This window comes from Lindgomyces ingoldianus, assembly GCF_010093535.1.
Source record: "Lindgomyces ingoldianus strain ATCC 200398 unplaced genomic scaffold BDR25scaffold_42, whole genome shotgun sequence".
Lineage (NCBI taxonomy): Eukaryota > Fungi > Ascomycota > Dothideomycetes > Pleosporales > Lindgomycetaceae > Lindgomyces > Lindgomyces ingoldianus.
Genome location: NW_022985203.1, coordinates 103,325 through 130,701, shown reverse-complemented (window position 1 = coordinate 130,701; position 27,377 = coordinate 103,325). Strand labels below are relative to the sequence as shown.

General features: G+C 48.9%; 7 protein-coding genes across 7 annotated transcripts; 3 read left to right on the top strand and 4 right to left on the bottom strand.

The window, feature by feature from the left end:
• Positions 1-62: 62 nt before the first annotated feature.
• On the bottom strand, positions 63-1,483 carry BDR25DRAFT_241506 (Clavaminate synthase-like protein; the record flags this gene model as incomplete). The annotated part of the gene is given in 5 exon segments (XM_033685749.1): positions 63-522; positions 572-759; positions 823-950; positions 967-1,200; positions 1,258-1,483. The coding sequence occupies 5 exon segments, from the start codon at positions 1,481-1,483 to the stop codon at positions 63-65; spliced, it is 1,236 nt and encodes a 411-aa protein (XP_033541706.1).
• A 5,336-nt stretch (positions 1,484-6,819) lies between these two features.
• Positions 6,820-10,065, top strand: BDR25DRAFT_361090 (uncharacterized protein; the record flags this gene model as incomplete). The annotated part of the gene is made up of 20 exons (XM_033696357.1): positions 6,820-7,075; positions 7,135-7,326; positions 7,352-7,523; positions 7,570-7,752; positions 7,811-7,998; positions 8,067-8,137; positions 8,169-8,216; positions 8,278-8,429; positions 8,460-8,618; positions 8,658-8,667; positions 8,696-8,812; positions 8,864-8,900; positions 8,961-8,995; positions 9,060-9,165; positions 9,216-9,381; positions 9,434-9,552; positions 9,597-9,652; positions 9,676-9,796; positions 9,830-9,881; positions 9,963-10,065. 20 exons carry the CDS (start codon positions 6,820-6,822, stop codon positions 10,063-10,065), a joined length of 2,343 nt encoding a protein of 780 aa, XP_033541705.1.
• A 1,802-nt stretch (positions 10,066-11,867) lies between these two features.
• BDR25DRAFT_93470 (uncharacterized protein) lies at positions 11,868-13,078 on the bottom strand. Its single transcript, XM_033699261.1, has one exon. It carries the CDS (start codon positions 12,835-12,837, stop codon positions 12,067-12,069), a length of 771 nt encoding a protein of 256 aa, XP_033541704.1. The 5' UTR covers positions 12,838-13,078; the 3' UTR covers positions 11,868-12,066.
• Positions 13,079-13,314: 236 nt separating this feature from the next.
• On the top strand, positions 13,315-17,169 carry BDR25DRAFT_361088 (uncharacterized protein; the record flags this gene model as incomplete). The annotated part of the gene is made up of 24 exons (XM_033696356.1): positions 13,315-13,394; positions 13,438-13,486; positions 13,539-13,622; positions 13,652-13,869; positions 13,964-14,041; positions 14,102-14,382; positions 14,442-14,475; positions 14,519-14,781; positions 14,828-14,876; positions 14,904-15,073; positions 15,138-15,166; positions 15,221-15,251; positions 15,283-15,350; positions 15,379-15,559; positions 15,605-15,683; positions 15,715-15,864; positions 15,941-16,019; positions 16,137-16,219; positions 16,265-16,351; positions 16,411-16,569; positions 16,689-16,745; positions 16,824-16,895; positions 16,933-17,030; positions 17,087-17,169. The coding sequence occupies 24 exons, from the start codon at positions 13,315-13,317 to the stop codon at positions 17,167-17,169; spliced, it is 2,562 nt and encodes an 853-aa protein (XP_033541703.1).
• Positions 17,170-17,236: 67 nt separating this feature from the next.
• On the bottom strand, positions 17,237-19,475 carry BDR25DRAFT_361087 (uncharacterized protein; the record flags this gene model as incomplete). The annotated part of the gene is made up of 15 exons (XM_033696355.1): positions 17,237-17,362; positions 17,423-17,542; positions 17,568-17,611; positions 17,673-17,972; positions 18,008-18,058; positions 18,106-18,137; positions 18,207-18,217; positions 18,254-18,299; positions 18,357-18,532; positions 18,566-18,708; positions 18,773-18,810; positions 18,849-18,947; positions 18,995-19,049; positions 19,090-19,239; positions 19,310-19,475. The coding sequence occupies 15 exons, from the start codon at positions 19,473-19,475 to the stop codon at positions 17,237-17,239; spliced, it is 1,557 nt and encodes a 518-aa protein (XP_033541702.1).
• Positions 19,476-20,686: 1,211 nt separating this feature from the next.
• BDR25DRAFT_241162 (uncharacterized protein) lies at positions 20,687-22,439 on the top strand (the record flags this gene model as incomplete). The annotated part of the gene is made up of 7 exons (XM_033685734.1): positions 20,687-20,867; positions 20,935-21,210; positions 21,255-21,544; positions 21,631-21,665; positions 21,725-21,817; positions 21,870-21,957; positions 22,065-22,439. Coding segments are annotated over 7 exons (1,338 nt in total), but the record flags the coding sequence as incomplete, so codon positions are not given.
• Positions 22,440-26,390: 3,951 nt separating this feature from the next.
• Positions 26,391-27,310, bottom strand: BDR25DRAFT_271072 (NAD(P)-binding protein; the record flags this gene model as incomplete). Its single annotated transcript, XM_033687238.1, has 2 exons — positions 27,061-27,310; positions 26,391-26,995 (listed from the first exon to the last, which is right to left on the bottom strand). The coding sequence occupies exons 1-2, from the start codon at positions 27,251-27,253 to the stop codon at positions 26,391-26,393; spliced, it is 798 nt and encodes a 265-aa protein (XP_033541700.1). The 5' UTR covers positions 27,254-27,310.
• Positions 27,311-27,377: the final 67 nt, after the last annotated feature.

Sequence of the window (27,377 nt, the reverse complement as noted above, 5' to 3'; positions counted from 1 at the left end):
CATATACCGTGCTCCAATTTAAAATCCGTAAATAACAATACCGCCTGTGTTCAGTCTCGAGGTTAGCCGTGGCTCTCACGTCCGCTGATCTTGCGCCACGGGTCAAGGTCCAAGATGGAGATGTTCTGCTCCCTTCCTTCGGCGAAAGGGTCATCAAAATTGGTGCTGAAACTGCTTGGTTTGGCCCACATGTTCCTCGGGTCTCGGAGGAACATGCGAAGGAGGTGTCGGCCATCGTGCGGGGGACTCGCCCTGGCACTATATGCGGAGCGGGCATGCATTATGCTCAGGTTGTTGATGTATTGGAGGTCTCCGATACGGCGGTCCAACCTTGTACTAAACCGGCGAGCCAAGCCTTCGACAACCTCCAAAGCGTGGAGTTGTTCCTTGGTAAGGGATGGCATTTCACTTGAACGTGGGATACGAGGGCTTCCGAGAAGTGGGGCCTTGACAAGTTGGCAAAGTGGCTTGCCCTGGGCAAAGAAAAGGGTTGGTCCGAGTTCAAGGTAAGGGGACTTGTTTCTAAGATACTGTTAGCTTCAGCCTTTATCTGAATAGACATTTTACTTACTGTTGTTTCAGTTCGAATGGCCAGTCAGCCGCCGCCATGGTCTCTAGGACTGCAGGCTCGGTTCCCAACAGCTCATTGTATACCTTCCAGAAGCTGGCAACGTACTGCTCTCCGCCGCTGTCAGCGCCTCCGTCGTTCCTCACGTGGAGTGCGAGGACATCTCCAGAGAACCGATCAGAATGAAATTCCTATGGATATTAGCCATAATCTATGTATGCGAGTGGCATTACTGTTTCAAAGTGATGGCATACCATTGCGACTGGCAACTTCGACCCCGCAAGTCCAAGATCCTGCGCCCACTCGGGGACAGCGTCATGGGTTGCGTCTCGGATGTGGCCTGTTAAGGACGTCAGATTTGTGACAAGAGAAGATTGAAGAACTGAAAAGCTGCTTACTTAGTGTCTGATTCGCATACGAGTCCGTAGCACGGCTAGGACATACGTATGAAGAAACGCCAACGAAGGCAATAACTGCCTCTTCATCATTGAGCTTTGCAGTATCAAGCCCCCGCACAACGGCTACGCCACGCCCTTTGTGGACTTCGTCGCTGACTGAAGACAACTTGTCGGCTAACTGCTTAGATAAGGGAAAGGTGGTCGCATCGATCGAGCTACGAGGGAGGCTGGATACTTTTCAGGATGTCAGCTTTGATTCATCATCTGCGGGTTCTCGTTAGGAATACTTACGCTTGAAGGAGACAATAGCGGTCCTTATTTCTGCAATCTCATGCTCTTGGAGGTCGAGAACATACTTGGTCGGGTCGAGCTCAGCTCCTTTCCAGACCATGGGTCCATCAACTGCTGGCGCGAGTTTCTCAGGTTCTGATTGAATCGATTGAATCGATGGGGTTGATGAGGTGCTGCGAAGACTCTCCTGAGAGGATCGTGCGCTTAGTCTGGAGATATCTGACATGATGAAGTATTCTCGAATTCTTGTTAGTTTCTCAAAGTGTTGTTGCTAGTTTGGAAGAAGAAGTGTGTTGATAGAATAAAGTTGTGGATTCGATCTTGGTTTCTGAGGGTTTAGGGTGCACCTGCAGCGGCTTTAAGTATGCAAGGGAGCTCACCTTACCTTCACCTCCTGCGACTGTGAAGCTGACCGAGCCTCAGATATCGACCTGTTTGGATCAAACGCACCGACAAATGAGAAGCCACCAACACAAACAAGGGTGTTCTCCGCGCCGCAGTGAACCGTATTCGAGCATGGGAGATTTTTCCGCCATTCCACATTCAATGCTACCCGTCAGCGCGGCATTGAACGTTCCTAGTCCGTTCGTTTCCTCATATTCGGAATTTTGAAAACGATCAGCAAGCTAACCTGACAGGGTACACGGGTTGAGCTTTGCCACACAGCCGGTACTAGCACCTTCATTTTCGTCCCTCCCAACTACCACCACCGACGCCGTTTACCCACCCAATTGACCAGCTAGCAATATGCAGAGGGATGATTGTTCTCGCAAGACCCACATGGGAAGTGCTTCCCGAACTCAGTGCCGTGTAGATCCTTGCAAAAGCAAAGAAGATGACCACTCCGCATTTTCGAAGGATTCTGTTAGGATGAAGTGAATAGCCACAGACGTTTCGTGCAACTCAAGTTAGCGCAGTGCTAGGCGAAGGAGCACGTCCAGACCGACTGGCATCTGATCGTGATATGGGGATCATTGCCTCGCATCCAGCCCTATGCGTGGACCTCTCGTCGAGCTCCCTACGTGTGACGGGAGTCAGACCACCACCCCTCTCGCTGAACGCTGAGGGAGGATCCGCTGCATCAGCGCTCCAAAACAACAAAGCGCCACACCAGTGCCGTTCAATCGAGTCCCTGCATGGTGGTCAGCTTGACAAGGCGTGGAGAGCAGAAGCGAGCCAGAGCCAGGTTTCAAGATGATTCCTTTCGAGACGACCAGGACTAATCGCGCGGCTGCAGCGTCTCGCATCCCGCTTCCCTCCACATATCTCTACCCACGTGGGGTTATTCGATTTCGAGAACTGACGAAGTGCTGGGCATTCCAAGGCCAGAGCTTCACAGATCATGCGATAAGGTGACGCAAGTGCACTGTGTCAAAGGGCAATCGAAGCAGTCATGGTGCATTGATCCTCAGCATTGCTAAATCCTGACGCGCTGCAGTTCTGTTTGGCTGTGCGTTTGTCGGGATTGAAAGGTATGCCACGTAATTGGGCACAGATCTGAAAAAGTAAGACTGCCAAACGTCCATTTGCCAGCCCATTAACCACGTCTCCAGCCTTAGCTGCCGCCTGTCCAATGCGAGCACTCAATTCATTTATAGCAAGGCAAACACCTTCCAAGCTGCTGCATATTCCGCTCGCAACCGCTAAGCCTAGCGGACCAGGCTTATGCTCAGCATACCCTACGCCCATTTCACACTCCACATGTTACTAGGGCTCCTGTCTCGCTATATTTAACGATTAGGTCATCGGCACCCCCAAAGGCCCAGCCTCCAAAGGCAAAGAGTGCCCCACGCCTTATTGTAATCAAGATTTGAGAGCCCCTTTGCACAGTGAATTGAAAAATAAAGTGCTGACCATCGTAAGTCAAGGTTCCACTTCCCCAGTTTGAGCAAGGGATAGAAGGGTACGGAACGGAGCGCTCTTGCCGAGCGGGTAATATAGTGCTGCAGTTCGCCCAATTGGGGACCAGTAACGCCCACACTTCCAAGGTTCTCCAACGTTCTTGTCGGTGGGTGCTTCCATCATGCGTGGCTGAGCCAGGCTTGCATGCGATGTCAGTCACCTGGTCCCCCTCAGCAGACGTTAAGATGTTTACTATTACACTAGCATGGAGGTGAAGGACCAAAACGCCCAGGGAGATTGTTCAGCAAGGAGGCGCTTGACCGCTCTCTTGCAGCTGTGCGAACTTACCACGCTATGCTCGTCTGGCTTTCAACAATGCGAGGATCACTGACCTTTCTCCCTGTTGTTTCCTTATCTGTGGACCGACTAATCCCCAGCTCTAATTTAAGGGACTGTGGAGACGTTGCCAAGCCAGTTTTTGGGACTATCAAGGGTCTTGATGGCATTACGCTCTTGCTGTGAGACTGTGTCCATTATTCTTGACGCCCCTCAAATGGCTTGCAGGTGTGTAGCTAGGCAGAGATCACTGGCGATCTGACAGCAAACCGCGCTCGCTGTGCTCGTAATTGCTGCAGCCCTGCGTGTCCGAGTCACATATGATGCCTAGAAAAGTGATCTCTCACTTTTAGAGTACCCCTCTGGACCAGGTCATGCCGCATCAAGCCACCCTTCCTTCCGCTAGCTTTCTTTCTCGACACCATGCAGCCCCACCGGTCAGGCCACACTATCGGACTGCGCCGGGTTTTGACCTATTTTGAGGGGCTTTTTCTCTGATGCATTCGGATCGGGTAAGAGAACACCCCTGTCTATATGCCAGCCGCTCACTCTCAACCGACTTCTGGGCCGAGAGGAAGAAGTCGGACATCGATGGATGAGACGTCCCACTATAGTGTGACAAGGGAGTAGTTCCCCTCGGTGGCACAGCATCCGGAGGGATTTTTTCAAAAGATTTCGATCTAGGTTGACAATGACGAGCGTCTGAGCCTAGTGAAGCAAGGATGCGGCAAAGCCGTTGGCTGCCGTGCAGACAAGTTTCTAAATCTAACGGGGCGCAATTATCAAAAGCAAACTTCAGCCCCTTCCCACTTCTTGACCCCGAGTGTCTAGTTCAAGATCGTGGGCTGAGCCCTTTTTCTTTTCAAAGTTTCTTCGCCACAATGCTACCTACAGTTTCGTTTGAAGTCCAGATGTCAAAGCACGGGACTCTCAACGGGCTCGCCTGTGCGTCAAAGAAACGCTCGGACAGCTTGTACAGGACAAGCTCTAGTCAGCCTCCTGTGGATCCCCTCCAGCCCTAGAAGTTACACACTGACCACAGCTTGTTTCATCCTTCGCATCAGCGAGTCCTCAAAATACCGCGTTTCCCGCTTTCTGAGTCCTTTCCGTTGATGCTAGCGTCGTTGTCAGCACATGTGTTTCGATGCGTTTCGACGGATCCTTCTCTACCCTAGACTCATTGAGTTTGCTATAGCCTTGGGATGATATAGCGGCGGGACTGGGGACACGCGAGAAGCATGACGTGCACAGAACCCTCGCACGCCTCGTCAAACAATTATCACACGACTCTTCTGGCAGTCCTTGCCTGAGTAATGCAGAGACTGAGGAGGATTGTCATGAGGCTCAATCTCACGTACGCTTGCCCTACGCAATCTTATATCGCCCTATGCTCATCGGGGTGAGGATGGAGACTAGGCCAGAGAGGAACTGAAGTGAGTGCGGGAAACAATGCATGCCGTATGTCATCCCGGCAGCGGTGTTGCACTTGCATTGCAGTTAGGATGAGAGCCGTTGTAAGCAGCCTCACCAGCGCTTGCAGTATGCCTCGACATGGACTTGTCTCCGCCTCGTGGATGCATACAAATGGTCGGTGTGTCAGAATTGTCAGACCGACAGAAAGCTGCCGCTATCATGCTTTGATTCCAGTAACCCCCTCCGACTCTAACCGTACTGCGGAACCATTCACATGAAGGTCTCTCGCGCCTCGACTCGACTTGGCTTGTCGCTTCTTTGCTCCAATGTTCCTTGCTTCATGTACAGGGGGCACAGCACTTCACCCCACTCACCCAGTCTGCGCCTGTCGTTTACCTCGTCTAGTTTCCTTGCAGCCAAGAAGCAATCGGACGAAACTGAATCGAGCTTAGACTTGGCGTTTTCAGCTTCCTGGGTTCCCATCCAAACCATTCACCACCCAGCAGCCCCGCCAAAGTATGCACGACACAACGCCTCTGTCACCTCTTCGAAATCTAGCGCCTCTCTTGCGCATAACGCCGCGCCTCACGGAGCGGAGTTCATCCCGCCCAATCCATGATTTCAAGCGCCAAGCACTAGAAATCCTTGGGGGAGGGCGAGAATCCTATTACTCCTGGGCCAGCCCTATTCCGCAGCTAATACAATATTAGGCCCGTAGGACCGAGGGCTGGAAATGCTGTGTTCAGGAGTGTCCACCGGTTCAGTTGAATTGGAGCTGAACTTGGGGGTTGCTTTTTGCCGTCTTGGGTCTTGTCTCTGTGCGTTTCTTGGCGGTGGCTTGCGTACCTACCTCCCCGCAGGACTGCGAAGCATACGAGGCATGCAAGAAGAAGGATGATTGGTACGTATGACCAATATTTGAAATACTGCACCTTAACACCTAGTGTGGAATATGAAACGATAATTCGGGCAGAAATTATCATCCTGTTGGCACTCTCCTTGATTCTAGCAAGAGTAATAATGGATAGAATCCATCCTGGTGATGTTCCACGTTATGTGATAATATGCTGTACCTGTTAGGTTTAGGGGAAAGAAAGCAGAAGCTTCATTTATCTGCATTTCTGTATGGTCAAATAGTTTTAAGTTGGCATGTTCGTCTTGAGGATTTCAGCTATGGGAGGATGTGATTCTTGTTGACTGCGCTAGACGTAATTCTTCTCGTGTTTGGTGACTCTTGTTGCTCATCCGCTGGCCCAGAACTCAAACAGGGATCATATTAGGACAACTTTTTAGGGTCTGCGATTATCATCTCTGAGCAGATTCATCAACATCATCATCATCATCATCATCATCCCACCCAATCCTACAACTCCACAATCCCCTGAATCCCCTCCACCGGCTCCTCAAATTCCAACCCACAACTCGGTAATCCCACGCCATACGTCTCAAACTCCAATTCCTCCTCCCCATCCACCTCAACCCATCTCCGATTCCACAAATCCCCATCCGGCGCCTGATCAAGCTCCTATGAGCTGAGTTCCGGGAACCAGGCCTGCGATTGGTTTGCGGCTTTAAGATCGGAGACTTGAAGCTGTTAGCCGTGTCTAGGATGTCGAAGTTATCTTTGAAGAGATAGTGTGGTCGATTAAGGGGCTTGGGTGGCTTGTTGGATTCTGGGGCCCCTTCTTCCTTGGTTGGGGTAGTAGAAGGAAGATTGGAGGTAACCGGATGCCCGGACGATGACTTCCAGAGAGCCGTCCATGTGGAAGGAGTATTCAAACATGTAGTCGTAATTTCCGACTGTGGCGATGGTGCGCACGATTAGCATGGCGCCTTTGACGGTGCTCAGGTCGCTGAAGCCTTAGGCGTTAGAAGACGTAGTGCGGTGGCGCGAGAGCGGGAAGTTCATGTTGGCTTCGATGATACAGAGGGAGCGCATATTTGTGACGGTTGCCTTCATGGTAGCTGCTGATGTTCCAGGAAGTAGCCCCAGGGACAGTCGAAGCCTTCAATCAGCGTGCCGATCTTAGTCCCGAAACTGTAGTATGTATCATGGTAAACTGTGCTGGCAGCGTTAAGGTGCTTGCCGTCTTACTGAGCTGTGACTTCTTGCAACGAGAGTTCGTAGATAGTGCGTTCGCCTTCGAATGTAACGCTTCTTTCCGATTTCGAGGGTGCTTGGGGCTAACCGTTCTTCAAGGCCTCGAACTCCCATCTCGGGCTTGTAGTCGACAAACGCTTAGGAAGCGTCTAGAGTTTGATTATATTCTATGGCCAGTTCACCAGTCTTGAAAGCCGTGCTGGAAAGGTTTCTCCATCTTGACAAATCCTTTCAAAGAGTAGAGCGAAGCACACGCTCCAGTGCAGTCAATCAAAAGGAGGAAATTCAATGGAGTCACATTCGAAACTGGACCTGGGAATCTAAACAGGATATTCTAACGGCCCGGGTGCTGTCAAAAGGCAGCGGTGTCCCCGAAGGTAAGATTGGTTCTCTCATTTGTAGCACCAAAATACACAGTGCCTTTAAATAATGCTGCCGTAATATCGGATAGGTTCGACAAGGTTGATGCGATCAGTTATTCGATAGCAACGGGTCCGGGGGTGTTGAGGTATCTAGCGTTGAAAGGGATTGGCCTCCCTTCCCACTATTATGGACAGAGTCAAAATTTTCAATCGTAGTCTCCGAGGATACAGAAAGTGGTCCAATCATGTACTCTTGAGAATCTGGCTCAATTTTGCCTCCTTCAACAATGATGGCTCTCGCGTACTTTGCCGAGAGTACACCCTCTCCGTCCAGATAAGGCAGAACTATGGGTTTGTTCGTATGGAGAGTGTCAATCCAAACACCTTAGAAAGGTTACTGGAAATTCGTAATATGGTTGCAGTGAGCTTACATAGTTGTCGGTGAGCACAGCTTCGTCGGGATGGGTTAAATTCAATCTTGAAGTCGATCATGCATCAGATTACAGACAGCCAGGCTATCGGCCAGGTTATCGGCCGCTGAAATTGGTGCCCAAACATTTGCCTTGGGCGCTCGTATTGTTGGAGCATCCCCAGAAAAGCAAGAAGGAGTTGGTGCATTGCAGCCGAGCTTGCAAAAGCTTCACACAGGAGCCTTCTTCCGTATCCTAGAGGCAAAGCTACGGGAGAGTGGGGCTGAACCATGAGAGAAATAAAATGCTGAGAAGATGTATAAGAACGATTCTGATATTTCGCAGATACAGAAAGCGAACAAGCAGTTTCTAGGGCGAACATATGGAAAAAGGGGTGCACGCAACAGTACGGAAAAGTACGCTAAAGGGCGCGACAACTCGGAGTAGCTTCCAAAATTGACCGCTATGAATGACGGAAAGACGGAAAATTTGGCCGTGAATGATAAGAGCGGCTCAAAGAATCGCTGCGGAGCGCTCAAATCCGCGGGAATCGCAGGGGCTAAGCATGGTAGATCTCGTATATCATCCCGCAAATCCTGACTCTGTCCCTACCGGGTCTTCGTCGGGAGAGGCACAGATTAGTATAGGGGCATATGTGGCTTTGAGTTCCGGTGAGAAGTCTTTTCATCGAAATATATGGCGGAGTCCGTGAAGTTGGTCGGAGATCCGGGACCCAAGTATCCCCAAACTTCCCATCCCAAAAATGGGAATGCTCACCTCGATGACCACCTTGCAATCGCTGTACCATTGTCCCGAGAAAAGCTTGGTATTCTTGAGTTGCATAGAGCAATACCATACTCTGTCGAAGTTTCATAGAATATCGCGTGTCGTTGAAAGGTGAGGTAAAAAAGGTAACGTTATCGCTTCCTTTCTCAGCCAAATAGCAGTGCCAAGCGTCCCACTTCATTAATTAGGTATGGAGCGGAGATGCCACAATATACTATATCTTGAGGATAAGATTGGAAACGGTTGGGAAACTAGCCGATAGGAATCCTGCGAATTCCTTGTTAGAACTAGGCGCCGCCGAAGTCGTTGGCCCTATCTCATTACCCTAGGATGCTGCCAGAGGGACCGATGTTCAGATTCAAAATCATCGCACGCGGACGATAGCAATGGTAGGTGAAGCGAACCCAAGAATACAAATTTAGGCAAGCCAAAGTTGCAGGAACTCTGGATAAGGAAAAAATAAGATTAAGATCGAGATTCCTACAGAGGTGGGTAGAATGGAAACCATGCAGCATCTTAAAGAAAGGCTCAAAGATAAGACTGTGTGAATAGACAAATGGTGATACAGTAAGTGCTAACAGAGAGTTACCCATAATACCTGTGAATGCATGCCACGACATTCTACTTGGGAGTTCTATTCGAATGGTAGATGCATGGTGTACGTTAGTGGTGCCCTTCATCATGGTCCTTGAGAGAACGGCTACTGAGGGAAAGATAGACCAGTGTTAACGGAGTGGAGAGGGCCCTTATGTGAGAAATCGTTGTCCGATAAGGGTTACATATGCCACCCACCACGACCATTCACACAACAGCAATTAGGAACGTGGCGATCCCAAAGCCATGGTACGGGGTGTAACCTTCATGTTGTCTATGAGTGATCAGGTAGATCCTAACTACTATATAGTAATACACCTTCCAGGCCTGAGCCAGCGGTTATTATGGATAGTCCACATTGACGCCCTGTGTGGTTTCCTTCGAGATCCACATTGCAGTATTAGGAAAAATATGTTCTGGGGCAAGGACGAGGGCAGAGGCGACTGGTTGAGTAAATGGCCGAGAAACGCGCCATTCAGATCGATGGCCAACAAGTCCAAAGACTTGTATTGACGCTCGTATTAGAGGTGGTTGGTTCATTCGAGGCGACTGTGGACTTTGGGTGTGATTTCAGGACCTTGTCATAGTTTTAGGCGAGTCAAGAAGCACACTGAAAGCCAATGCTAATAGCTTATTCCTCTACTCTCAGAGAGTGTATGGGTATCCTTTCCCTTTTCTCGATAAGATCACCTCGGGTTGCACTTGTGGTTTGCCAACACGGCTCTGAGCAACGAGTAGTGCTATTGGGAGGCTGGGAGACGGGGCAAGGACCATTTACGAGTAAATGTAGTAGGCATGGGCCAATACGTGCGTGTTTAAGCTTTGAGAAGTAATTGCAGTTGTTCTGCGGTACGTGTCCAGTACTACAAAGGCATTAGCGGTCATTTCCCTTCTAGTTGCCTACATGCTTGGACGGCTGCTTCCGTTGAGCGACCCGGCCTATATTGAAAGTAGATACCAATGAAAAGAAGTACTTCTTTAGAGAATCTAGGGGCTGCTAAGCTGGATCCCTTACTGACGTTATATAGTTACGGTTAGGCTGTGGGTCTTCGAATCAGTCCGGCTCGGATGTGTGGATCTTGATGCGGTCGGACTTCTGAAGAGCTCTGGGGTCGTTTAGACGAACAGTCGGTGGAAATTGAGGGGGCACGCATTGGATTCCCATGGAGTAGAGTTGCTCTCGTGGCTATCGGTAGAAATCTACAAGACAATAAGCAACTGCTGTCTAGACTCACTTCTGCCACCTGAGACACGTAGGCGAGTAAGAATATATAGGAGGTACGGAAGAGTAGTAAGATTCATTTGAAAGGGCTCAAGGGCCGCTATGGCGGCGATGAAGGCTGAGGAAAAGGTGCGATGTTTGAGACACGTCGGCGCGGAGGCTGCTCCAACTGAACGGGAAGGGCCGGTCCAGGGCTCCGCTTAAACCCATCACTCGGAAGCCTTCATCAACATCTTCAACGCTACGCTATCGGGTATGCATTGCGGAAGCTCTGGAAACGCGTATTCCATTGACAGAAGTTCTACCAGGCCGAAGGTTTCAGCAGACGTTTTTGAGGCTTTGGTGAAGATCGACACTCGATGATGCAATTGTTCAAGGTAGCGAAGCGCTATAACTCACGTCGATGTTAGGAGCTCCTCGTAATCCATTCCTCTGTTAATACAATCAACAGCGATTGTGTCGACCGATTCCGAAGACTCCGCGGTTACAATGTCCCCCTCGGGGCTTGCCATTCCCATCGGCGCTGGTCCAAACACAGTGAGTTTCTCTTCTCTGTTGAATATTGCGCTCACAAGACGCTTTTCTAGGGAGCTGGAATCGCTTGACTCGCTCGAATTCTCTCTCACCCGCACGGTAGTCTTACTCGCTCGTCCCCCCGAATCATTTAGGACGTCATCTCGACGACCCGAAAGTCGAGTCCGAATGCCGTGCCGGTGACATTCCGCGACTGATACGTCGCTGGGTCATTGAAGGAAACGTTCAAGGATATCAAGGCCTCCTAGAGGTTCCGTGATTTGAAACTCTGGGTGGGCATCTACAGAATCAAGCATTGCAGCAAGAAGCCGTTCATGGAGGAAACTTACAAGGAGTTTACCAACTCTCTCTAGACATACGCTGGCGGAGCATTTACATTCGCACAAGAGTCTCTGAGGCGGTTCTTTCAGGCCCACGATGAAAACCCCCTTTCCGAAGACGCTACGAAGAAAGGCGTTAGTACGACTGTAACTCCTCGGCTGCTGCCCACATGACAATTGCTGCACACTCCTATTTCGCCAGTACCTTAGCAGCCTTTCGTTGCGGTGCCAAATGTGCTGCTTACGGTGCTGGTCGGTCCAGAGTTCGACAGCTGGCACAGGCTCTCTCCCGTGAGATGAGCGATAAGGGGGTGCACGTCGTCCATACCGCCGCCAACGGCGCTATTGTGGATGAGGAGGGAAAAGATCGGAAGACTAGTAAAAAGATGAGTGCCGACGCGGTGGGCGAAACTTACTTGTGGCTCCATTGGCAGAAGCCTTGCCTCTGGACACATGAATTGGGCATGAGACCTGCCGCCGAGAAGTTTTAATGGCAAGCTAGAAATCTATGGAAAGCGAACACAATCTCAAGTAAGTAGCTACGAACTCTCAATTATCTCTCCGTGGGGTTATTTGTCCTACCAAATTTCTTTATCTCGTCCAAACTTCCTCTCCGAACTCAATATCATCCCAACTGTACCGCTTCTCTTCACTCTCCAATTTTGGCCAGGTATTGTCCGATTCCGCTGGAATATCCACTCTACTGTTTTGAAATTCAATATACACCTGGTCTATTGCCACAGCTGGTGCACGTGTACACAGTCTTTGAAGGCAAAGGCGAATCGATGCGTCAGCGAAGTTAAGAACACGCATTTGGTTCGTTATGGCGAAAGTCCTTCTCCTACTCTAGATGAGCAGAATCCTGTCAAAGCTGGACCTTAGTGAACACTTACTCTGATTCGGTCGCTGGAACTGCTTCCAAATCTAATTTGCCCATCCATGACAGTGTAACGGATCTGCAGGTGCAATGCCCATTCCAGCACTCTATGATATCGAACAGAAGCCCCATTCTCAAGCCATCGTTCGTCCCCACGTCTTTCAACGGAATCGGACCCCATCTATCGTGGATCCAATATGATGTCAACACAGCCTCGTGCGCGTTAAGATTCTGAACTGGAGGAACAACCGGGAACATCTGGCGCCAACTAGCCTTCGCACGGACGAGCGCCTTCCGGAATGCCTCATCCCCGTGGAAAGGTTTCTCATGGAAGTACACCCAGGTAAACTTGGCTGCCAAAAGTGGATTGAACTCTGGAGTCATATCTCTACCGTACCATTTCAAGAACAGCAGCTCCTGGATCCTGCGAGAGGAATGTATGACTTCGTTCCAGAAGCGATTAACCCGGAGAGCGGATACAAGGATGAATTGCATACCCTCTGCTTTCTTCTTGCACTCTTCAAGGTCATTGTAAACGCCCCATCTGGCTTCCGGGTCGCCGTGACTGGCGCATGTCCGGAGTTGCTTATCTTCTACGTTCCCACTCGGTCCGATTTGTCCTGGGGTTGCAGCGTGAATGAGGATTGCTTCCAAGAGTTCTGGGATGGCGAAGATATGAGATGCGGTACTTTGCATTGGGTTCATCTTGGGAGTGTTTAAAACGATGTAAGAAGGGACGCCTGAAGTCATTGAGCCGGGCTTTATAACTCCTTCAAATCTCATGGCTGGCCGTCAAAATACGCTGCGCCACACCCCATAGCCACCCCACAGCTTTCAGCTGAGAATGGGTCGTATAGTCCTACAAACGGGCTGCGCGCACAAGCGAGTTGTGCAACTCATTTGCAGGAAACGTGATACATCGTTGGCGAAGTTTTGCTTTTTCTGAGGCATCCATCCAAAATCGGCCGGGTAGAGTTGAAGCCGGAAATCACGTGGCTCGGAGTGTGGTCTGGACCAGTTTGGCAGTATCTCGTCCACCTGCCTAACAAGATCGGGGATAAGGGAGATTAAAAGCACTCTTCCAGCTAAGAGGATTCTTCGCAATATTTTAAGGTGTCTGTTTGCATATAGGAAGAAATGCAACACTTGATTCGGGACCATTTCATCGGACTTCTTTTCTCTAGCTATACTTTGATCAGCTCGGCTTTTCCAATGAGGTCTGCAAAATCTCATTCAGTTCTTAGCTTTACTAGCGCGGCAATGGCAAAGGAAATAGCCGAGAGGATGGGTATTAAGACGGCTGAAAGGAATCCTCAGAGGACTGATGGCCTTTCCATGGAGTGTGTATCAGTACTTCAATTCAGGAACTATTCTGCCGAATAGTATTGAGAGGAGTATTTACTTGTTAAAGAAGAACGGCAATGAAAGCACCGTAGAGTAACTAGGAAAGTAAAGTTATGAGACCATTTTCGGTCCTTTCTGAGTTACTGTGGCGTGTGGAAGATTTACCCACGTGCCAACGTGGTGTTAGCGCGTTCCAATTGATTATTTGGAAGCGAGGTCTCAGCGTGTGTCCACGCGTTCCTCAAAATTTCAGCTTCAGTCTTTCACGAACCCTATGGACTGTCTGCTTTCCATTCTACTCAACGTGTCATTAGGTTATGGTTCAGACATCGCACCTATCGTGCTCTTTGCAATTAATAATGTTGCTTCCCACCGAAACCACAGCAGGCGACCTAGCTCAACCTCCGCGACCAACCTAAACGAACCTCTCAACGAATACGTTACCAATCTCTACTCCACCATCATCGCAATGTCATCCTTCACATAGCTTTCTGACACTGAGCTCTCGGATCGCGTGTTCGACACCTATACAGCTTATAGAATTTCAACGATGTCCCTACACCAGACGTTGTGCAGAGACGCAGGTTACAAACTTGCCAATGGAGTCATTTCACCTCACGTTCCGGGAATACACAAGTAAACGGTAGATTAAATGCCAGGCGCCACGTCAGATTTCTAAAGATGAAGGAATTTCCGAAGGCAGAATCGAGCAACGAAAGTTGCGTTTGATGATTTGGATAAGCGGAGGACTAAGGAACGATAGCAGTCAACACATTCGCGGCCAGAACCTTTTGCTGCTTCACACCCTGCACAATCAAGATACTCGACCAAAATCTTCGTTGGTTTTCCATCTTCCCAATCTACGCGTATTAATCAACCCCTCCAGCATCGCAATTCACAACGTCGAAACCGCTACTCCAAGCATCGGAGCCGCTTGTATGCCTCTTTCCATTCGGTATACGCAAGGACAAAACGCTTCTCAAAGTACCCTAGAGTTATTTGGCATATCTCAAGCTGCAGGAAATGGTGGATCATATGCTTAGCCTCAAAGACGCTCTCGATTTATTTGAGCAGGGGGTCGACTTAGCTTGCAACCCCTACTGCTACCGCACTGCTGCAGCCTACGGCTGAGTACGCTTCAATTTTGGTATGCATATTGGGAATGGCTGTCCGAAGTAACGTCTCCATACACAAAGTGCCTCGAGGAACGAAGAATCCTAGCTGATCGACCAGATATCGCAGCCGCAGTTGCGCAGCACGAACGCGACCACCCTCCGCCATCCGTGGACACGCTTGCATTTCGAAAACGCGATGGCAAGCACCTGACAAACGTATCAGACGACTATATCACCTTCGTCAAGACCCTCGACAGCCTAGATAAGAGTGAAAGTAGTTATAGCAAGCCACAAGAGAACAACCCCGAGACTAGCAGTCGCTTCAATATTTCGGACAGGGACATACGCATCACGCACGGGGAAGTGTGCACTGCCCCTGACGATTTCCAGTTTTGAGGCAAGAAAGTTCTTTGGTTTGAAGCCGGCAGCGTATAAACTCTTGCTCCTCAAGTTGAATATGCCGCTGTATACGGCAGGTGTATTTTATGCGGAAGATACTTCGAGGAATGGCAGGCATAGGGAAATGTTGGATAAGTGTTTGAGGAATACGGGGAATGGGCGTAGGAAGATTAGGTGGCGATGAATGGTATTAGGTGTACGCTACTTCGGGGATATTTTTGTCAGGTTTGGTGTATGCTTCTGTCCAGGACATTGTTGGGATGCAAGTTTATTGTATTAGATATAGAGCGAGATGAATCCTTGTCTAGAAAGGAAAGTGGATGCTGGATAATGGCGCGGGTACGTTCGTGTTACACGCTGAAGAGCTTAGCACCCAGCTTTCCACGGGCTAGCTTTAGGTACCGTTTACTTACTACAGGTAGCGAAAAGAAGACTACGGTAGGAGGTCGAGACACCGAAACTTCAGGCCTTGCAATCAACTGAGACTTGTACGATTCCGTCAAAATGGTATCAGTTCCACAAGAGGAAACACATTTATGATGTAAATTCCCATAGAAGGGGAGTTTATTCGGTATCGTTTTGCACGCTTCATCAAGATACTGTCACAAAACATGACACAGATGACATTGTTCTTTCAGCGAGGACTGGTCATGTAGTTTTTCTAGTAGAATTTCGATAGTTCAGGACATGAGACAATGTCCTTGAGAAGCCAGGGGCTTTGGGGGTCTGGATTTATCACAAGGGAGAATACTATACTATCCTTTCTCTTCTGTGGGACAGGATGGTCGCTGGATGCGCATAGTCCGTTTCTACCTATGGCTTCTAGACGCAAATGGAAACCATGGTCCAGTGCCAAGTTAGGTTTGGTGGTTCACGCACTGGCGTACATGACACTTAACAGATACTATTTTAGAGCCCAATCGGATGAGAAATTTGAATATGCAAAGAACAGGTAAGTAGACAAGCAGTGCAGGGGAGGTTATATACCCATACCCTCGAGTCGGTACTTGATCAGGTGGTTGGCTCAGCACAACAAAGCCTGCACAACACGCGAACCTGAGCGCGAGGCAGAGCATATTTGCTAAACCGTGTATTTTTTTTTTGGAGGTTCTCTCCATGATCTGTGCGATATAATGTCCTGGACTACCTCTTTCCCGACATATGTATCCTTTTCTGCAATCTCGCTATACGAGAGCTGCACTCCTGCGTCTTTCGTGATTTAAGTATCTTTTTGACTTCGGCTGCCTCCATGCTGCGGGGCCACCGGTATTGTGGTACAGAAAGAAGGACCGAGTTTCTGGAGATGAGTTCCTTTGTTAATATCTGCTTTTCTGGAGAGTGGGGATTGCCAGCTATTGGGTTCTCCCGCTGTCTCCATGCCAACTAACGAGTTTGACCTCTGGTTCGTGCGGCGCGCCCTCTCATGGTCGAGCTGGATTGTTCGTTGTACAGCTTCTTATGCAATATCTTCAGCGGTGATGGAAATGGCTCGCTGAAGCTATGGAGGCGGAGATGTCATCTTTTTTAGCCGAGGCAAGGGGTTCAGTACCATCGCGGTACTGGTAGCTTCATTTTTCTCTAAGCTGAAGGAAATCGGAGGCTCCTGCCATCATCTTTTCGATTTTGATTTTGGACATCCGGGAGCATGCATAAGGACGTGCTTAATTTTATACATCTGGAACGGTTCTAGCAGTAGAACGGTTGTTCATTATTCTTTAAACCGGGGGAGAAGTAGTTGAGCTATTATTAAAGATCGATTCGAATGTTAAAATTTAGGTACGCCATTGTGATTTTCGCCCGTTGTATGCTAGAGAATAATTTGGGAGGCATAACGTCGTGATTCTTAGTTTTTTTTTTAAGCCTTCTGGAGCAGAAGAAATGCTTGAAACTATGAATATATCTCTTTTTTAGTTTTGGAGGCAGGCATGTATCGATGGTAATCGGACTTTATTTCTCACAGGAGAAGAGCGACACCGACCTTGGGTAGACTTTTTTTTAGAGACCCAGCTTTCCGCGGTAGATTGCGAGAGAGAGGTATGGCAAAAGAGGGGAGGTTAAATAGAAGTCCACGGGAGGAACGAAAGCAGAGCACGCGCACCAGAGATGAGAACAACGCCTGTGTATCATACTAACCCCGCCAATATAATGCTTTCGGATTGAGTGTACTGTCGCAGCTGTCGAGTTGCGTATTTGCTTTCCTCATCCTTTCGCCGAGACTTTGTTCTCTACCTCCACACTTCTCTTATCGAGCCGTTAGGATGATCAAACTATCCAATCTTACCATGAGAACCCCAAAAACAAGTTAGATTCGGCATGTCCTGCTGCTAGATCAAAATGAGAGAGCTGAATGACACATGCACGTTTTGGCGGTTTGGGGACCAAAGCAAAAGGAGGCGAGTATTGCCATATGCGTCTACTGGCGGGACTCGAAAAAAGCAACTAACCGAGAGCTATGAGTGTTATACGATGAAGCATAGAGTATCCAAACAACAGGGATACGTGTTGCTTACGGAAGCCTGGTCAAAAATACTGTAGCCCCGAATATCATGGTTCAAGGGTTGGCCCATCCACATCCGCATCCGCATGGTTCCGAGCCACTCGTCTTTGAGGGGAGGTGACGCTGCAGCAGGCTTTTAGAATCCATGGTACGGCGACGACATCGGACTTGCCTGGTTGGAGTTTATTTTTTCGGCTGAAGACTGACATCCATGAGAATTTTAGTGTTTGAATATTGGATTCGCCTTTGCAGTATCAATGAACCATGGCATCCCGAATAAGGTTTAATGGCGGGCAGAAGGTGAAACGCCATGAGGTCTTCTACTTCCATTTTTATTGGTGACAACGGGAAGGTAGCACATTGGCTCAGCTTCACGTCAATTTTATCGATTCTCAAGAAGTCGAACTGTGAAGAAGCCACCAGCTGAGGAGAAGATGGATCTTCATGCATGAGGGGGAGGGAGAAGCGAATATCGACGCAGGAAATTTTTCCCGCATGCCCCGTCAGGCTTGCTCGGTATATCCCGGTTACAATTTGTGATTCGAAGTGATGTGGAAACTCGCCTATGTGCTCCATTCAACGTCTTCACAGTACTTACGAAGGAAGACGCGAGTCTCTAAAAGGAATTTAGGAAAGATGAAGTTGGAAACTCAGGAGTGAGAAAATTCGAGATGAGCCCATAGTAGCCACTCCGACAATAGAATGGAAGACTCAGTCGGACTATTAGTCTAAAAGGGTGGTCTGAGTGAAGATTAATCTAGTCTAACATAGTCTAGCCGTCGGTCAAGAGTTATTACGAGCCCTGGAGCTGAATAGAGCTAAGGCAGGGCTAAGGCAATCCCACTCGGAGGGGTGGGGTTCCGGGTGGGGGCCACTCAGGAGCGTCGGACCTATCAATCATCCAGCAGCTCACCACAGTCAGAGACTAGCCATTCAGCTCGTCGCACTCCGAGAGCTCTCCACAGTGTCCAATTATCTCCCTTACCTCCGTCAAGGCTCTCCTCAAGGTCAGTGAAAGGGACGTTATAAATTGATCCATTAATCGGACTAACGGAGCCATGAAAACGGAAAACGACCAGCTTATATGTTGACATTTGGTAAAACACGTCAAATTCGGTCGAACCTCGTCGATTGGTCACCATGAAAACACCTCCACATGATCAGTCAAGATGGTATTCAGAGACATTCTAGGGCGCTCCTCCAGGTGCGGCGGGATTTGATGGCTTATCTGGCGTTTAGAATAGGGTATATTCATATAGTCAAGTAACGGCGGCCCCACCCCCAACTCAGCACTTGATTCTTAGATGACACAGAATCCTCAGGGCCATCCCACCTCAGTCTAACAGAAGGAGTGGGCCGGCACGAATGTTGGGGCTACCTGCTCTAGCCAGACGCAAGTTCCTCCACCCCAGCCGTCTCATAGAATGAGGAGCAGTCACGTGTAGCGGTTTGTGTTTGTGAGATCAGACGAGGCTGGAAAAACATAGAATATGCTTGCATTGATAGAGGCGACCGAAACGAACGGCGAGATATTGTCCCTATGAGACTAGACTACTGCCTAAACTAGTAACAGTAGGCATGATACTGGTGAGAAATCTGAAAGAGTAGTAAGCCTAACTCAATGAGATAAAAGCACGATTCTGATAGCGTTAAAATGCCTTTAAAGTCTTAGTCCTGCACTTGATAGCTTCTTTATGATGGCCATGCTGGTGCTACCACATTTGAGGATCACCCTCAAGAGACGTAGAGGAAAATAGTTCTTGCATTCGAAGCCTCCAGACTGAGGCGAAATTTCGACCAGATTTGATTCAGAAACAGTTTTGGGGAGTACTAGATGGTTTCATACTGATATGACGAAAAGATGGTGTTTGAGTCGCTACTTAATAGGGTCGGGAATGACAAGCGGAATGACTGGAGGGTGTAAAAGTCAACAGTGAATAGTCCAGGACACCGTGCGTTCGCTTAGAGGAGCACCATACGATGGTAGAAAGATATCCAGTATAAGGTTTCAGAATGGGACAAATGTGGTGGCAGGAGAAACTCAGAGCTTGGGATAAGACGAGCATTGGTATGGCCCTAGAACGAACAACAGAGACCGGACACGATTGTTATAGATAGCCTTCATGAAAGACTTCCTAAAGGCAAGGCCTTTGTGCTCGTTGGCCTTATGGAGTGCTGAGGTTGTTGATGCGGTGTGGAGAGTACTGGATTCTACCTGTGATTGGAAGTTGGAAGGATAAAAGCTCTAGTCCTAATTGAGCATAGTGCCATTCACCAACCAATGCAGCCCTGCAGCCCTAGAGGAACCATTTCGCATTTCGTCACCGGCCAACCTTCCCCCTCCTAAATGGCTCGAAGAGAAGCATAGCTCCTTTCACTTTAATCAATATTCTTTTCTATCCACAAATATATGCTATTAGAAGTTTCTTATCCTGTCAGTGGCTGGCGAGGAGCTGCCTCTCGCTCCACGGCTGCTGAGACAAGGAATTGCTGTGGCGTTTCAGCCTTCGTGCACATCTATCAAATAAGTTTCATCTCTTCTTTACAATTATTGTCTTTCTTACTAGATTTTCGTCCCAACGTATCCGCTACTCGGTGTACATATCCATTATTCTTCTTACTCGACCCCTAGATTCGGCCATGATTCTTGCAGCCATAGTCCGGAGAAACCCCCTAGAGGGTCTTGCAGTTCCTTTTCCATGGCTCATTCAACTTGTGCTGTGGCTTGCAGAAGCATTGTGATTCTACTGCATGCTGTGGCGTACCACAGAACATAACACTTGAGAAGCTGATATATCTAACCCTATTGCTCGAATCATGGGTGGGTACCATGAGGAGACAAACGCCTGTCCCATAGATCTGACGCAGTCATGTCTACGTCTTATGCACCACTTGACGGTGCCTCAGGCTGGGTAGCACAGCAGACTGGTCAGCGGCCCCTCTTTCCAACCTGCCTCGCGCTTGGCCTTCTGAAGTCCCGTGGTTGATTGTCCCCCAAGCCACTTGATAGACATTGGCTATACCACTGTCCGTATGCGGCTTAGCGCGTTAGATGGCACACCAGGCTGAGCAAAGAACTGCAGCTACTTCGCGATTTTTTGCGATCCGTAGCGATGCGGCTAATGAGGCGTTTACAACGGGAGAGTGTTGGGTACAAGCCACAGTCCTCACTGGAGACTTGAAACTTAAGTGCAGGCGTGCCGGGCCTGGTGGAGCCTTTTTGTTGTTTCTTTACTCTGTCTTCGAATAACCCTGTCGAGCTTCGAGACCAGCCACAATGATCGTGCCTTTACTGACGGCCCTCTTCTTTCTAATTTCTCCGTCAGCGCAGCAACACGATCCTCTGCAAGACTTTTGTCGCATTTTCGGCCACCAAACGACTCTGGTAGATCGCAAAATCTACATTGATGGAGGGCTTGTTAATTGGGATTCGTCGGCTGGAGCTCAGAATTACAGCAGTAAGCTATCTAGCTTTGAAGGCCGATTTGTTCCGTATAGATGAAAATAAACTAATACTTGTACCAGGTCGATGGCTTAGGCAAAGCGATTTAGACCGCAATAATTCCGGATTCCCTCAAGAATTCAACCTCGGCGAAAAAAACAGCTCCGTTCCTTCCGTTCATGGAGGAGTGCTCTGGCCGGATACTGCCAACAAGATCGTGTATTTGTATGGCGGCGAACACGCAGATGGTCCCCCAGCCCCGTTTTCTCTTTGGTATTACGATATTGTCTATAATTCCTGGAACAAATCAAATGCAAGCGTAACAGATACTAAACCGGACACAGTTCGGGCTTCTTGGGGTAAGTGGACCTTGCTATGGAAGGTGCATCGCTCACACCAATAGGTGCGGGTGCCGTTGCGCAAGATAGAGCGGTTGGGTACTACTACGGAGGTTGGCTATCCAGCAATTCGGTTCCCGGCTATATTGCTCAGACGCCGCTAAATTCTATGCTCATATATAACATGAAGAAGAACTCATTTCGAAATCGAACTGGTCCGGACGATACTCCTCGCGCCGAAGGTGTGATGGTATATATACCTGCAGGAGATGCAGGAATGCTCGTATACTTTGGAGGAATCGAGTTTCCGTACGGAAATTCTACGAGAGAAGGAGTGAGCATGTATTTGAACGAGGTGCGAACAATAGCTAACATGCTTAGGTCCCTATGAGTGTTCGTTATCTTTTAATATGCTACGAAGACCTGCTCATCCTTTGCCAGAAAATATTTCTTTATGATATTGGGAACGATAAGTGGTAAGTTATATTTACTTGAGCAAAATGGAGAGCCAAATCTTACTTAGATTGAAACCCAGGTACACCCAGAACGCAACCGGCGATGTCCCCGAAATGCGTCGCAGGTTTTGTGCAGGCGCTGCGTGGGCTAATGACAGATCCTCGTATAATATGTTGAGATACCTATTCCCGTTTTAGTCTTGCTGTATCCTGACGGCATTCTAGATACTTCTTCGGTGGCGCCTCTGTAAAGGAGGGTGTTGGATTTGGAGATGTATATGTGTTAAGTTTACCATCGTTCAGATGGATAAAGGTAATATCCACCCAAGCTCTGAATGTTTTGATTCATAAGCCCTTCCGACATCAGAACTAGACTGGGAATTCAATCTCATCAGCAAGAATCTAACTGTGTATGATTAGTTCTGGCCGAGACCGGAGGATAATGTCGGGCAAACCTTCCCACATCATTCACTCACCTGTGATGTTATAGAGAACTCACAAATGATCATAATGGGGGGTACTTTTCCGAACTTGACCCTGTGCGATGTTCCAGAAATTCAAGGTCAGCATGGCCTCGATCTTGGGAAGGCGAACAAGGACCATGCTAAATGGGCGATGTTCAACCCTATTATTACAACATACCAAGTCCCAGATGAAATTTTTGCGACGATTGGAGGGGGCCCAACAGGGGGCGCTACTCTATTGGCTCCGACTAGCGGATGGGGAGAGAGAGATGTGAGCGTGGAGTTTGGGAGAGCATATACGCCGACTACAAGAACTCCGACTCGGTACATACCACCATCCTCGACAGAGGCCCCGAAGCCTCCGCCTACCACATCTGCGCCGCTACCAAAACCAAGCAACAAGAAGGTTGTGATCGGAGCCGCTGCTGGTGGTGTTGGTGGTCTAATTCTAGTCGCACTCCTCGGTGGCGGTATACTTTTCTGCATAAAGAAGAGCAAAAAGGACAAAACCAACTCGCGGCCTCCCTCAGAACTCCCGGGACAAAGTCTCACCAACGCAAAGTCTCCTACAATCTCCCAGCAGCTCTCCTACAATAACCCCAGCCTAAGTCAATTCACACCCCAAGGCTCCCCCCCACCTCTCTCTGATCGAGCCATCTCGCACCATAGCAATCCGGCTCATAGGTACTCTGGCCCACCAGCTCAAGAAACAAATATATATGACCCCCGACAGCCACAATCTTCGCAGCAATGCCGCATCCCAAATGACAATTCGCATGGCAGCTACTACCACCCGTTGCAATCGTCGCCAGTACAAGCAGGCTACCCAGGGCATCAATCCCCGCACCACTCTCAGCATTCCCCTCACCACTCTCAGAATTCTCCTCATTACTCTCAGCAGACGTCTCAGTCACCCACTACCACCGCCCACGAGCTGCCGTTAGTCCGATCACCTCCTACACAGCAAAAAAATATGCAACCTCTGAAGGTGCAAGGTATAGACCCATACTTTGCACAGCATCCACCTAGCTACCAGTAAGAGGCGAAGGAGAGTTTTTTTGTGGCGGTTTGCTGCGAACATGAGTCAATCTGCGCGTGGGGTTCAGGAGATAGAGAAATGATAAGTAGAGGAGCCTATCCACACCTATCTCACTTGCCACAGAAATGCTCTTCCCACATGTTCATCTCCGCCTCCCCTGTCTCCTTCTGGAGTTTCAAGGATAAGTTAGTGTATAGAATGCTAAGATAATTTTTCGTTGTAAATTGTTCTCGTATTTGGACTAGTCTAGGATATTATGTAAGACTAAGCATGTGAGATTTAGGAGGCAAGAATTACTTTTATTTGTCAGTGAAGACGTGTGTCTTACCTATACTACCATAACCTGAGATTCTTAGCTCTGATCACGACACTGTGAGTCGAGCGAGAAACTTCGGGTTGGAAGACGGGATATTGAATGTTTTGCATTCACAACCCCGGACAGCAGTTGAGCCCCATATTAGCATTTGAAAAGCCGATTACGCCGAGTAATGTATCCCCTTCAAGTATAAAGAGAACCCCCACAATCCGTCATGTACGAAACCAGATAGTTTAACACATTGATGAGTGCCAGGGGAGTATGCTACCATTCCGCATGGTCACCAAATTGCAGCCCACAGCCGGCCCCAAACAACATGAGCCGTGGTCGCCAACGACGCCTTGCCCCTCTCCACATATTTCTGGCTCGATCTACAAGAACAACGTTAGATCCCTTCTCCGGTAAGGATGAAAAGTGTGTGGAGTACCTTGCAAACGGCAACACCAGCGTGTACACGGGAGGGGTGAATTCAGGCGCCTCTTGACCTCCATCTCGTTGCTTGCCTCGCGAGGGTCGATAGGGGCGCCGGCTATGACACGTTCGACATGAGCTGACCCCGATTCATATTAGTGTGTTTCGAGAGAACATGAGTAGAAGGTATACTGACTTTCCGGGTTTGCCCAAGTTACGGCAACCCCACTAACCGTCACGAGCGCTCTGTGGAAGTCCGAAGTAGCTGGAGAAAGTTATTGAAGTATTCGAGAAAATATGCCGAAGACGAGATAGATCGCACCTTTGTAGTGATCCAGCACTGTTCTTTGACGATATTTTTCTTGGTCTCTCTGGCGCTGCTGGGGAACTTCGAGGTCCTCGAGGTCCGCCGCAACATTAACAAGTTGAATCCCATGAGATTCGTCGTTGTGGGAGTTTTGATTTACTTCGTTCCTAGCCCATTCAACTTTATCTATACTCGGGTTTCTGACGGTAAAAACCTGTAGCGGAATGGATCCACTCGGCTCCTCAAGAATGCTACACCTCGATGGCGAGCCTTCGGGTGTGGTTGTCCCCCTACGTGGATGGGAAAAGTTGACATTTGATTTTACCTTTAGCAAAGGGGGTGTAGGTAGTCGCTCTTCCACGGGGCTATTAAAAGAGAAGTTGAAATTGAATTTTACCTTTGGCGATGGAGGGGCAGGTATCCTCTCTTCCCCAGGATCATTGAATGGATTGTTAGAATCGTCGATTTCAGAATATTGAGTATCATTTCTCGGTTGCAAAGAAGTTCCCCCAGCTGAGTGGTCTACATTCTCCACTTTCGGGTCCGAGGCGGGCTGTTCAATCCGCGGCGGCGCCAGTACGGGACTTGGAGGTAGCTGAATAAAAGAATGGCTATGATCATCTCCTTTAATGTTAACGGTCTCGATCTCGTCCAAAAGACTTTCAAAGCTAGAGCAATCGGCAACTGGTAGTTTGCCAATTGCTTTATGTGGATACGGAGAGGAACCTCGCCGATGGGAGGTTGACCGAAAAAGGGTGCGTGATAGCGGAGGAGGTGTGGCCCATCGCACGTGTTTTTCCACCGAAGGAGACGACACTCCAATGGTCGTACTCTCACCTTCGTCTGCTTGTGCTATAGAAGGCAACCCTAAATTGATGAAGGGCTCCTCATACGGCGTTGAGAGAATATCCTTCTCGCAAGTTTGTACTGGATCCGAAGACAAGGAAGGATCAGATGTGTCTCCGATACGTGTACTCCCCTTCTTGCCCACTTGTGCCAGGGACAGCACCACTGCCTCGGTGGCAGTTTCTTCCTGCTTCGTTGTTGGAGTATCCTTTTCGCAAGCTTGTACTGGAGTCAAATGCAAAGAGGGATCTGGCCCATTTCCAGTGGCTGCACTCTCATCGTCACCCGCTTGTGCTAGAGACAGCTCTACATTGGCGAGAGCTTCTTCATGCTGTGTTGTTGGAGTACCGTTCTCGCATGGTTCTGTTGGAGCCACAGGAAATGAGGAATCAGCTGTCTCTCCGATCACTGTGCGCTTCTCGTCACCCGCTTGTGATGGAGACAGCCCTAAATTGACGAGTGCTTCTTCCCGCTGCGTCGTTGGAGTATCTTCTTCACAGGCTTCCGCTAGAGTTGGAGGAAAGGGGGAATCAGATGCTCCCCCAGGTTCAGAGACTTTGTTTTCGTAATGCCATTCCTGGAATCCCCTTGACTTCCCAGTCATATCAGGGCTTTGCGCTTCCATACCTGAATCAATTTCCCCTTCATTCACAGGCACTAGGGTGGCTTTTCGACTCTCATGTCGAAGTTTCGGATCTTCGGTTCCAGTGTCGCTTCGCTTCGCAGTCCTATTGTGAGGAGAAGGCTTGGCTGGTCCGGGTTTGCTTCCCAAGGGCTTCACCTGGTTTGCGTCAGCTTGTAAATTGACTAAGCGAAATTTATCTACAAGGCTCCGCGTATCGGAGTTAATTGTACTGTATCCTGATGAGGCAGTGGGCTGGGATGTTGGCTGTGGTGTATTTGAGCTCTCGGCGCCCCCAAGCAGGTATCTAGCTTGCGGGGATGAAAACAGCGGTAAATCTGGCGGTAGCGATGGGGGATTTGAGCTCGATCCAATAGATCTACTATCGAAGGCTAGGTCATGCAGTTGATGCGAGCGAATTTCTGCGGCCCTTGGTGGCTGCGAAGATAAAGCCGTAGCTTCCGGGCTGTCGCGGCTGATGAGGCCAAACACATGGCATTCAGCGTTCATGATGAGTAGCTTAAAGTATGGCTAGTGGGGGATCAGCAGGTAAAGATGTGATAAGTGTTGAGCGAGAGAGTAACGAATAATGATCGGTAAGTGATATAGACAAACGATAGTGTGATGAATACTGTGAGTGAGTTGAGAAGAAGGACCTGCATAACGGAAGATTTATACATATTGGTAGGTGGTGCTCCCACTCGCTGATTGTTCTTACTGCCATTCCCACTGTTCTACTGATCAGGGAGGAACTTCTTTCCCATCCCAGTCCCAGCACCTCCCTCGCCCATTAACCCCTACTTTCTTAACCACATCAATCAATCTGTCGGCGACCCAGTCACTCTCAAACAGCTTTTCTTTCTTTACGCTCCCCCAGAACTCTTTGCTCAAGCCTGTTTTTACTGTACCAGGGTGCAGGGCCATGGCGATAGCATTCTCACCAGAAGTAGTCAGCAAATAGTTGTCGAATGTTTTCGCGAGCTGATTAACGCCAGCCTTGGAAATGCGGTAGCTATACCAGCCTCCGAGATGGTTATCAGTTATGCTGCCAATGCGAGCAGACATCACCGCCGTTGTTGAGACCTCGGGTAATGTCTCTATAGTTCCGTCGTTCGGGTCCACGGCGGTCCCTTTCTTTGGAAGAAACGGGGTAAAATGTTTCAACATTAACATCGGTCCGATAGTGTTTGTACGAAAAGTCAGCAACGCATCATCAGCGTTGATCTGTGCCGGTGACTTCTCTGGAAAGAGCACCCCAGGCACAATGAAGGCGAGATGCAAGTGATGGGTCCTAGATGGAAACATCTCCTTGCAAGAAGCAGCAGCCCGGGAGATCGTGGACTCATCTACATATCAACGTCAGCAGGATAAAGGTTCCGGAACTGTATTCAAGATTGGGATAATCACTCACCCAATACATCAACGTGTAAGACTGTGAGCTTTCCTTCGTCGATATTAAGACCATCTAGAAGTTCATGTCGCGTCTTCGTCGGATCTTTACGTGCAGTTGCAACAATTGGTACATCCGTTGTCTGTAGAATCCTTCTTGCCAGCGCGAAACCGATACCTCTCGAAGCCGGCGACACTAAGGACCAAGGGGGCATCTTTTAAGAGTGTCATTGAGGTAGAAGCAGTCAGAGGCGGAAATTCAAATGATTGAGACATGGTGTATTTATTAGGTGGGCATGCGTAGGCAAGGTGAACTTTCATGTGAACCTAGGAGAGATG